Raw genomic sequence first — 12,103 nt, forward strand, 5'->3', positions numbered from 1 at the left:
AATGTTGTGCGCCGGTTATGTCCTTTTTGCACGTAATGAACAGATCGTTGATCTTCCAATCTTAAAACAGCTTAGCAATGTCCATTTCTTTGACGAAGGACGGTAGATCAGAGACCAGTACGCAAGTGGACGTTATGTCGTTGTCGTGTGTTTTGTCTTTCCTTGTCTTGTCAAACGAGTCGCTAGTTTTTTCGAATATCGACTCATCCAGGTGCAGCACCTCGACTCCCGAGCCACGCACAAACCTAACGCCCTGGAGCGCTTGTTCTTTGGCTTCGAAATTGTTGAACTTGACGTAAGCGATGCCAACGCGGTTTCCATGGGTGTCCATGATGAGTTTGATGCCGTCGTGGTGGATGTAAATGCCCTGGAAAGCGTGACGTACGTCACCGTAGCTGGCGCTCATTGGCATGTTTCTCACCTCCACGCAGTAACCGTTCAAGGATTTTTCCTTGGCAAATCGCGTGTTGGCGACCCGACCGTCACGGCTGTCTCTGCTATCGCGGTCCCGATTGTCTCTGTCCCTGATCTATATCATTAAATCAACTTTCCTTAACTTTTTTTTTTCAGTTTCAAATTCTAAAAATATACTTTCAATATTATCTAAGTCTAGAGGTAAACGAAAAGTTTTATGACTGGTCATACCTTTTGGTAGTAATACAGATGCAATTCCTGTCCAAGCCATTGACAAAATATTTTTACCTCTAGAAATAAAGTAATAAATGAGTGTCTTATATATGTAGATTTTTCCGGATCCACCAGGACCATGTATGAAATATACTTTTTCATCTTGTTCACAAATAGTTTTAAAAATTTTTCTTTGATCTTCATTTAAATTTGTGTACATTATATCGAACATTTTTTTACTGAAATATATTTTCTTAATATTGCAGTTATTTATATAGTTGCTAATGGTTGGTGTCGGTAAACTAAAAGACTCACATGATTTACCTTCCGATACCAAAATTTGATTAATATGTAGAAGAGCACAATTATTATTATCATTATCGAAGTCTTCCGTAAAATATTTTTTATATTCATTCCATATTTTATCTCCTTGAATGTTTTATGAAATCAAAAACCGAGCAAAAAATTGTCTTAACTGGTACGGAAACGTAATTGTTATGGCTTCTTTAAAAATATTGTCGATTTCAGAATCATGTTCTATTAAACCTATCGCAATTGCAGTATCCCTGACATTTTTATATGTTATTCCATTATGTTTTTTAACGTCTTCAAACGATGTAGCCCCATGTAATTTATTTAAAATAAGTTTTAAAAAAAAGCGTTCATAATCTTTTGGAGATACTATGTTTAATCTACCTATAGCAATATTTTTCAGTGTAACTTTCCTTTTTTTCCAAATTTTAAGTTTATTGTCAAAAATGTAATATTCTTGAATGTTAACATATTTTAGCGATTTTGCAAAATCATATACTTTATTTAATTTAAACCAAGCTGTAAGGGGTGTTTGATAATTTTTTTATGAGATTTTTGATATTATTTTCTTCAAATATGAGTTTTTGTTTATTTTCAAGTTGAACAGCTAGATTTACAACTGTATGACTTGTACAACAAATTGGATATTATTGAAGTCTCCAAGCTGCTTCCATTGGACTTAAATATCTAGCATCTACTTAACTACTAATTGTACTTTGTATTGATGCACAATATTTGGAAGTTGGGAGGTTGGCGCGCAGGGGGGCTCACTAGTATATATATATATATATATATATATATATATATATATATATATATATATATATATATATATATATATATATATAGGTATAGTAGCCGCGAGAAGGGAAGGGAGTGCGTGGCGTACACGCGAGAGAGAGAGAGAGAGAGATGGAGCGGTAGCCAGTAGAGTTATCGAGTGTAGAGTGGTGTGTGCTGCGAGAGGGAGATTAAGTGGGAAGGAGTGTGTAAGAGAGGAGATTGAGGAAAGGGGTTGGGCTGCAGGGTGGGTGGCAATCTTTTTTAACGCATTTTCCCTTACGCGGCTGTTCACGGCTCAACATAAGAAGTTTTACTTCAAATATAAAAACTTACATAAAAAGCTGTTCTCGTGAAATGAATCTAGAATGCAAATTTTGTTCAGCAAAATATTGCGAAAGTAAAAGACAAAAATTTAATCGTTGTTATCGTGGAAGAATATTTCTACGTGCTTGAAGTCTGTATGATATTAAATTATAGTAGTTATTGCTAAATGGTGATGATTTTATATATCTTATTCATTATTACAATAATCTTGTTTCTTTTGCATCATTTAGTGCAAATTTTGTTGGTGAAAAAAAGCTAATAATAATTTAAAAAGTAAAAGTCAAGTTTGTTAGATGACACCTGAATCTATTGTAAACAATACTGATAATACTTTTTGCAGTCAAATATATATAAATATGATGATAACTTCTCTTGTATGGAAAAACTTTTAAAATCAAACCCACTGTTATCATAAGCCATAGTAGAGTACTAACACAAACAATGAAACAAAATCCATATGCACAAAAATTAAAATGAAATTACAAGTATAGAATTTCTTGGAAACAATATAATTACTTGTTTAAAAATCATAGCAATGGAAATCATCAGTACCAGAAACCTGTAACAGGAGAATGTGGAGCTATAATCGTTTTAAAATCAGAAAATATTGGAGACTATGACATAATTGTATCTGAATAGTTTACAAAATATTATACTAAGTCACACATATGTAAATAAATTGTCACAAGGTGTCGATCCAATGGTTTTTCTTTTACTTTTTTTATCAGGAGAAGCACTGGCTATAGGCAAAAAAATTGTATCGTTGCACAAAATCTCACGTTGTTTCAATATTATTCATATAGAACTTCTTATCGACCGAGCAACAAAATTTTTAGTCCTATACTTTATGCTGAAAGACTAATATAACAATTTTTATTTGCCTGCATTTATTATGATAGAAAGCAAAAAAATAAACTTTTTCATAACAATCAAAAAATGTTAAGAACTAAAAGCTGCCAGGGTCTAACAAATCAAATAATGTGTAGTACATTAAACAATTCAAAAATTGTGAAAATAATAAAGTAGAAAAAATTTTCATTTTACCTTTAAAATTCATTGGTGGTGCTAGATTTATGCAAAAAGGTTACCAACATGCAGTGGCAATAGTGCGAAAATTCAGAAAACCTGGTTTATTCTTTTACAAGATATAACCCAAAACGGAAAGAAATAAAGAAAATTTTGAAAAATTTACCTAAAATTACTACTCCTAATATATAACGAATATTACCCTCAGATATTGACAACTATATTTCAGCAGAAATTTCGTTTGATTCATACATAAAGATTCATACAAGAGTATTCCTCACAAATTATACTTTTGTATGGAATGTATACTTATTTATAAAAATAGTAAAAAAAGTTATCAACACCAATGTAAATTTCTAGAATCAACACAAATGTATCATGTAAATTAAATAACTACCTTAATCTTAATTTTACGGTGTATTGTTTGATATTTTTAGCATGTAGTACAAATTATGATTAATAATTTGATTTTAAAGAGTACCATGAAGGGTATCGCTGAAGTGACCGAAGAAGAGCTGGAGGGGGACACTTTAAATGCATGGGGAGCATGAGGGGTGGTGAGGGAGGCAAGGATGTTCTTTATTTACACAGGATATTCATCATTAGGTCAATTTAAGGGAAGTATTTTGACTTTTTCTCTTATTATATCATGATTATTACCTTAGGTGGTATACAGCAACTTACTTGTGTTCAACATTTATTTTACTGCGTTGTTGTATAGGCTTCTAAAGTTTCAGTTTCTTAGGTTATAGCTACTTATTCTTTCAAATACTTTTTTTTTCACATAAATTCTAATGTCATCTTCAACCAAATAATTATTTGTCTGGTTTGAGATAAATCAATTTTTAGTTTAACTTCCTGTTTAAATATAATCATTATAAATCTCATAAAAAATCAAACTGTTTCGTAGCTACAAAAAATCATTGAAACAGAGAGTTATTGATAAGAAAAGCTCACTTTAGTAAATATCTTGACGAGTCTTAAATACGAGTAAATTTCATTGTTTGTGTGTAATGTTTACTACTGCTTTTTTTATAGGTTACCTTATGGAACTGAATCTCTTTTTTCTGATGAAGATAAAGGTAAAGCAAACTTTTATGATATTAAAATTATTTCTCTGAATTTAATAAAACGATTATTTCATACAGATCAGAATTTTTCTTATACCAGTGTCAAACAGGAGATACATGAGGATAGTATAAACTTTACTTCGTCCACTTGCAACAAAATAGAACATAATTTATTAAAAGATCTAGATGTTGAAATGAAATGGAAAATGAACTGGAGTATCAATGAAGGAGACACTAAAAGTCAAAATACTGCTTGTGATGATTTAAAAATGAATAGTGACGGTTTCCAAATCTCAGGCGATGCAAATAAAACGACTGTAAGTTTTTTTTTAATAGTCTACAGTAATATAGTCTTAACTACTATAGTAGCTTTGGCTAGATATTTGGTTGCCTAAAGGGCTTGGTAACACAGGCACACTAACAAGTACATTCTAAGTTGTAGTCATGGCCTCAACTCACTTAGCTTTGACCTCTAGAATATTCTTATATGTGGTCCATTTAAAAAATAGTCCATATGGTCTATATGGCGTTGTCAGCACTCGATTGACTATGAATGAAAGGCTGTTTCGTATACTACTAATGGTTGAAAATAAATGCATAGCAAAAGAATGATGCAATCCGTACTAATCGATTTATAAAAATATTTATAAATATTGGCAGCGCTAAGAATATATTTTTTGTTGATTGAAAGACTTAAATACTCTTTTTTTAATTTTCACAAGTCACCGAAGAAGCCCAAGAATATACATCGTACTATTTTGAAAGGATGAAAACAACTAAGAAAACATAAGTTAGAAAGTTCTATTTTCAAAACGATAAGTTATAAAAACATATTCTGCAAAAATATTAATCTATTGCCTAATAAGTAAATTAAAGTACGAGTACATGGTTCGGTTCATAAGTAAGTCATTGAAATGCCAAGAAATATGTCTTTTACACGATATTTCTGATCTATAACTATTTATCTTATATCTTCGATGAAAATAAGTCAACACAGCATGAGTTAAGAATTATTGTGCAATAATATTTTAACTTTTTTAGTCTTTTTTAACTTTACCCCATTTCCTAAAAAGTTTGTTGAAAATTTTTTATAAGAGACACTCCACCATTTTTTTTAGAAAAATTTGTCTCCTTATGGAGAAAAATTATACTTAAAAATAAGACAAAAAATTACAATATTGTCTTTCAAGGACAAATAGTCTTATTAATTAGCTTAACTACACATGTACATTATCAAACAAAAATATCACTATTTATTCTAGTATAGTCAAATTCTGTTTCTTAAGAAAAGCTTTCCTCCACTATCTTCTTTGTTTATTCAGGAAAAAGTTTTTAAAATTCTTCCGGACATGAATGTTTGACCTAATAAAAATAATTTTAATACTTAGGTTTGATTTTTATACGTAGTCTCCAAACATGTGGCTGTATTTTTTACAGCTCAATCTTTTACTTTCTGCTTGTAAATACTTTTGTGACTCTTTTTGCCATACAGATATTTTATGCCAGGGTCAGAAATCTAGTTTTTTGATTTTTAATTCTGTGTTGGTATTTTTAGTGATTGATCTGTCTTTAGCTCTCTGTTACGGTCCTTAATTTATGTTTTACAGAATTCTTAGTTTTTTTTTACGTTAAATATTTTTCAAACACTAAACACTAAAACACTTTAAACATAAGTCTTTTAAGTGGCTGTCTTACAAGTTGGTCTAATACTGGCAAATCACCCTACAATAGTCTCGATGAATGGGTGTAAAGCTGATCACTATACGAAGAGAGAGAAAAATTAGTGGCTTTGTCCTCGATACTTTCAATTTTTTTTTTAAATCTTGTATGTCAGATCCTACAAAATCAAATAGCTTGATTGCGCCACACAGTAAAAATTTTAATAGTCTGCCATGGTACGCGGTGCCAGTGTACTCTAATTGCTTGTAAAAGTAAGGATTTCAAATTTTAAAACAATCGAGAAAAATATTGAATAAAGTATTTTATCAGAGTTATTTGAATATTATTATAAATTGTACACTTAGTGATAATTTTTAGCAAAAATATTAGTGACAAAATATAAAAAATATAGTAAACAAGATGTGAAGTCCACAACAAAGCTCATATAGACTTTTCTTTTATTTCCTGCAGCGTGAGTGGCTAGCCTGTAAATATACCGCCCCACCAGCCTATCATACAAAAACACGTGAAATTCTGCTTGTTTCTACGTTAGTTAAAAAATGATAAAAATAAAATAGAAGCCACCCTACAGGAGTGTATGCCAAAAAAGAGGGATATGTGCCCTGTAGTAGGCAGTTTTTTTAAAAATGCCTAGGACTTGGGTCTGGTAAGTTTTTTGAAACAACCAAAGAAGGTGATTATATACATATTTTTATATATCTTCATACATCATATGGCTAGCTGGATGGGAGACTCCACACAACCCACCCCACAGATCCCCCACAACCTGCACAGACCCTCACTCGTCTTCACCGTCCCCACTGGCTCCCCGTAAAATAAGATAAAATTCTGTCATTTTCTCCTTTATTATGACACATTACAATTTTTGTTCAAAACCCTGCTTTTTCCCACAAACATTTTTGTGGCCCCCTACCGCTCCCTCACCTCTTTTTGGATAACCTGACCGAAACCCTACCGATTTTCACGGACCATGATATGTATACATACGTGACCGTGTCGTATAAGTATGTACACATGTCTGTGTATACATTTTATGAACATAAGTGTACGTTTTATTTTATTTTTGATCTACTTCATTTCCAAATCCTATAAGACACAAAATTTTATCATCGTTTAATTGAACAAAATTTTTTAGATTTAATTAACGTAAAAATTTTTAAAATAAAAAGAGTTAAGTAAAGGTATTCTTTAAATCAATAGATCCCGATTTTTGTCCAAACCCTGCACCTTTTCTACAGCCCCCAACATGATTTTTAGAGAACATTATGGAGACCCTACTGATTTCTATGGACGCTGACATGTATACATACGTGTGCGTGTCATATATGTATGTATACACATATATGTATCAAGTATCGTGGAAGCGCGTTGAGGTAAGTTTGAGAATCCAGACGAAGCTTTGGCGACCGCACTACTATTTACTTCAAATTTGCATACTCGAATTTCCAAATCTCAAAAATTAAGTATTTTCCGATATGCCTGATGTATTTTGGTTCAATTCAGTCTCTTTGATCCTACTTCACAGCTTTACCGATAAATATAGGTCAGAAAGTTTTTACAACAACGAAAACGAGGCATGCGTATCTCAAAATGCTCAAATAAGGATTCTTTAGTTTCAGTTTCAGCCTGAAAATGTTTTTACCGTGAAGTACGCTGCAAGCCAAATTTTTCTAGTGTATGATTAGTAAAGGCGTGTTTTTAAAATTAAGCAGAGCTGCCAACAATGTGATATGGGCTACAGGTATTTCCTAATTTCACAGTAGATAGCATGCAACGTTCGGAGTTCTCAGTGGCTGAGATAGTAGAGCACTTGCTTTTCGCCTGGAGGGCTAGATTTTGAGACTCCGCTTCGTCACTTCCGCCCGGGTAATTGTGGTTTTTTTATATGATCTAATAACTAGGATGTATATAAGTAGACAACTGTGTGGTATAATGCCTTTTTACCGTGGTATGCAGATGTGTACATAATAATTAAGAACCAACGATGCCTCAGAAAAGGGGGATGCGTGGATGACTCTCTCAAAGTCAAATTGTCCCTAAAATAGTAAATAACACAAGTAATGAAATATATGTGTCAATTCGAAGTCGTGTATATGTATATGTGTAACCACAGCCATTAAACAAAGACAGACAAGACGCGGCGTTGCTAAGGTAGGAGACTTACTTAGTGGCAAATTTAAAACATGCATGAAAACTTAAGCATCTAGAATACGCCAATATCCTATCATCCTAACCCCGATTTTTGTGTACTCAAAATATTAACACCTTAATTTTAGTATCTGAATAGGGATTGGTAATAAATGAATAACTTATCAGCAATAAATTGTATAATTTTTAAGTAATAGGAATAAATTATTACTCGTACTGTTTTTACAGTTTTCGTAGACGAATTAAATGGAGAAAGAGTTTAAGTTTTATAATAAATATAAATTACGGATAGTAAATAATGGATAATCAAGAAGAAATTGAAATTTTCTACCTTAGTAATAAGATCCTTTCAGTAACTAGTTCCTTAACAAAATTTACTAAAAAATTTATTATTGTATTTAAAAAAAAGCATTGCCAATTAACTATACCGTTTCTAATAATTGATCCAGCCTATGTTTGGTGACATAATTTGGAGCTACTAAAAAAAAAATTAGATGATGGACGATAAAAACATAACCTTATTTTTTATTTTCTTTAACCGTATGTCATGAGTCAAAGACGCAATCAAGAAATGGGCGGATTTACGTCTTATTTGATAAAACAGCTACTTACAATAAATCTTGCAACACAGCTGTAGTAATATCAAAATAATCTGATTGATAGTAGAAAACTCTTATTATTTTCCAAAGTGCCCCTAGTAACAATTTGTAAACTTAAGCCTCTTTTAATTTAGTGATTTGGGTAGTTAACAATTATACACTAATAATTTATTTTTTAAGTGGTAGTAAAGTGAGTAATTGTTTAATAAAAGCAATTGTTAACGTAAGTTGTACATCGCTTTTACAGTTTTCGTACGTATTTTTGTAATAAATAATTATTTATTGTAAGAACTACTGAGTTATTGAATAACTGTAATTTAAAAAGCTTAGATTTTGTCAATACTTTTAAAAAAATGATAAAAGCTTGTTGAATAAATGACCAATTTAGGATTTTTGATGCGTATAATTACTAAGTATTTTGTCTATAAATTTTGTTGGAAAGAGTAATTTAATTTATTTAATGACCTGAAAGATAACATTGCTGAGAATTTTATGATAAAGTAAATCAATAAAAGAAATAAAAACAAAAAAGCATCATAGATAAAAATCCTAAGACTGTATTTTTTAAGAATATTTATTTTGATCTGTAAATTTATAAATTGTTTGTGCCAATTACCCTCTCCACACATTTATATGTTCAAAACATTTTCATGTAAACAAATCTTTGTTAAATTAGTGATATTAAATATGATTAAATTTTTTAAAATAAATATTTAAATAATGGTATTTTTCTAAAAAAAATATGATAACCCTACAAAAATACCTTTTAACAAAACAAAAAAGTTAGGTGAGTTTGATGTGTTCAGTCAATATTTTGTTAAAAATTTCTGAAGTCTTGATACACTGACAATAAATAGTATTGTTTTAAATAAATCTGCAGCCTTGAAAAGTTTTGAAATTGAAACAAAAAATGGCCATTTTTTGCACAACATACATTTTGTATCATACTTATAGTATAATACTGTCTAGTACTCGTACTTCAACAAAATCAAACTTAGTTATATTGACTATTTTGACTGGTATTGTATATAAACATTTTATTAAATTGATTACAATAATGCCTTAACGTTTTGTATACCTTCGACATAGCAAGGCATTAATGTATTTAATGTGAGGTTTGCATGAAGTACCAGTCAAAAGTCAATATTACTTAGTTCGATTTTGTTAAAGCAGGAGTACTAGATAGTATTATACTATGAGTGTGATGCAAAATGTATGTTGTGCAAAAAAAACTTGACTGTTTTTTTTTGACTTCGGAACCTTTAGGCTAGAGATTTATTACAAAAAATACTAGTTATTGTCAGTGTATGAAGGCTTTAGAAATTTCTTGCAAAATACTAACTCAACCCATTAAACTTACTTAATGGTTTGGTTTTGTTAAAAGGTATTATAATGGGGATTTATTTTACTAACATATAAATAAATTTTTTTTAATTTTCAATACACAGATAAATATGTACACATGTATACAGTTGTTTGTGTAAGGCATCCTACACAAACCCTCAAAACCTCATACAGCCTCATAATAAGATGCTTCAAGTAGATCGATTTAAAAAAAAACTATGACAAAGATTATAAAGAAAAATCAAATAACCAAGAAGTATAAATGTTTTTATTGAATTACATACATTGACAAAACTGCCAGATTATAAAACGATTCTTTTACGAAAAAATAGTAACAAAAACATACGTACAATCAACCATTATTAGCAGAATGTGTTAATGTTATAGTTTCAAATTTGGGACTTTCAAAAAATTTTGATTTATGTGTATAAGTACCTTAAAGGACTATAAAATGACTATCCTAAGAAAATATTTTTAAGTAAACTACCTTTTTTAATTAATCGGATAGGAGGTCTATTATTTTTTCCTCTAAAAGATTTTAACGGAAGTACTGGTTACATTAAAAATTACTTTACAAAAAATCAAAAACTTACTATATTTTATTATTATAGATGCAAACTGTCTTACAGATCAGACTACGATAACTTTACTTCCTTATGATATGGGAGAAGATTGACTTAATAATTATTTATAAATTCTTGTATTGTAATTAAATACATCTATTTTAATTATTTGAGATATGATCGAAAAAGTTTTTAAACTAAATTTCATTAAGGGTTATTAGATACAATAATCAATAGGGCATCTAATATTTCTAATGATTTTAAATTAAAGAAAAAAACTGTAAATTCCTTTATACTGCTATTTTAATTTACTGGCAGTAAAAAAATATATGCAGAAGCAGTATCAGGACAAAATATCTATAATGAGAAAATGTGGTATACCAGAATTGTATGTACTAGTAACATGTTATCATAAATGAAAAAAAATTAAAGTAAGTTTTACCCTGATTTTTAAATATATAACATCAAACAATATTCCAAATATTACAGTTACATTATTTTATTTCAAATTACTATTGGTTTCAGATGATATTGAAAATTATATTTTTAGTTGAGTGTTGGCATACGTCTACGTAACTAAATTTCTGGAACACAGTTTACTTCATGCCCACGTTTCAACAACTATATAACTTGTTAAAAACATATCACGCTTAAACAAATCGATACGACAATCTAAAGCATAAAATATGTTTATGACGATATTTATCGTAGTAGTGACAGAGCATACGTTAAAAGTTAAAAATTAAAAGTTAAAGGTACAGAAATATTTCATAAAATAAATAGTTATATTAATGCTAGATACATAGCTCTACTAAAAGCAGCTTGGGGACTAAAAATTTTCAATTTGTGCTAGAAATTGTACTGTTGTAATTCAGCTGTCCACCTTGGAAACGAACAGAAACTTTTATTCGTTAAAGATACATTAGAAAATTGTATAAAACTATGAAACGCAACTTACAGATTAGATGAAATCAAACAAACATGATTAATTTGCAAAATCAATATAGTATGTGATCATTTTAGAATATTACATGTTTAATAACAATACAATAATTTAGAAAAAAAATTTAATATAAATCATTGTAATAGGTAGATTAAACAAAATATCTTCATAGAATTATAAACGATTTTCTTAATACTCATTTTAAATAGGATAAATGGTTCAACGTTCTTCAAACATATTAAAATATATGAAGAAATTAAATATCAGACGTTTCAGGATACTGCAACCACAATAGGTTTAATCAATGATAGTTCTTAAATCGATAATAAGCTGAAAAAAATAATTATTTTTATGTTTCCTCATCAGTAAGGACAACTTTTTGCATTGTTTTTTTTCTGGAAAATAATTAATGTAATGTATTACAAAATAACTATAAAGAAATACTACAGAAAATTTAGTTGATGATAGAGATAATTGCGCTCTTTTATATATTAACTAAATTTGAGAATTAGAAGATAAATTATGTAAATGATTTAATCCACTTATACAAAAACAAATGAAAAATACACTAAATCTTATGGATTGAGAAATATAGATTAGTAAAGAAATGTTTGACTCATGTAACAAAAATTACGAGACGATGACTTTATTACTTAGGCTGGAGCTTTAATGATTCCAAAAAAG

General features: G+C 29.7%; 1 protein-coding gene across 2 annotated transcripts in view; it reads left to right on the forward strand.

Moving 5' to 3' along the window:
• The window catches only part of ICA69 (islet cell autoantigen 1-like protein), a 255,263-nt gene that overhangs the window by 206,285 nt on the left and 36,875 nt on the right, over positions 1 to 12,103 (forward strand). For both annotated transcript variants that reach the window (XM_089597521.1, XM_089597525.1), the window contains 2 exons: positions 4,111 to 4,154; positions 4,221 to 4,459. In XM_089597521.1, coding sequence (XP_089453647.1) covers positions 4,111 to 4,154; positions 4,221 to 4,459 — 283 coding nt within the window. The remainder of the gene's footprint in view (positions 1 to 4,110; positions 4,155 to 4,220; positions 4,460 to 12,103) is intronic.

Source organism: Copidosoma floridanum, unplaced genomic scaffold, assembly GCF_036245765.1.
Source record: "Copidosoma floridanum isolate Cflo_tuat_1 unplaced genomic scaffold, Cflo_Japanese_pri ptg000004l, whole genome shotgun sequence".
Classification (NCBI taxonomy): Eukaryota; Metazoa; Arthropoda; class Insecta; order Hymenoptera; family Encyrtidae; genus Copidosoma; species Copidosoma floridanum.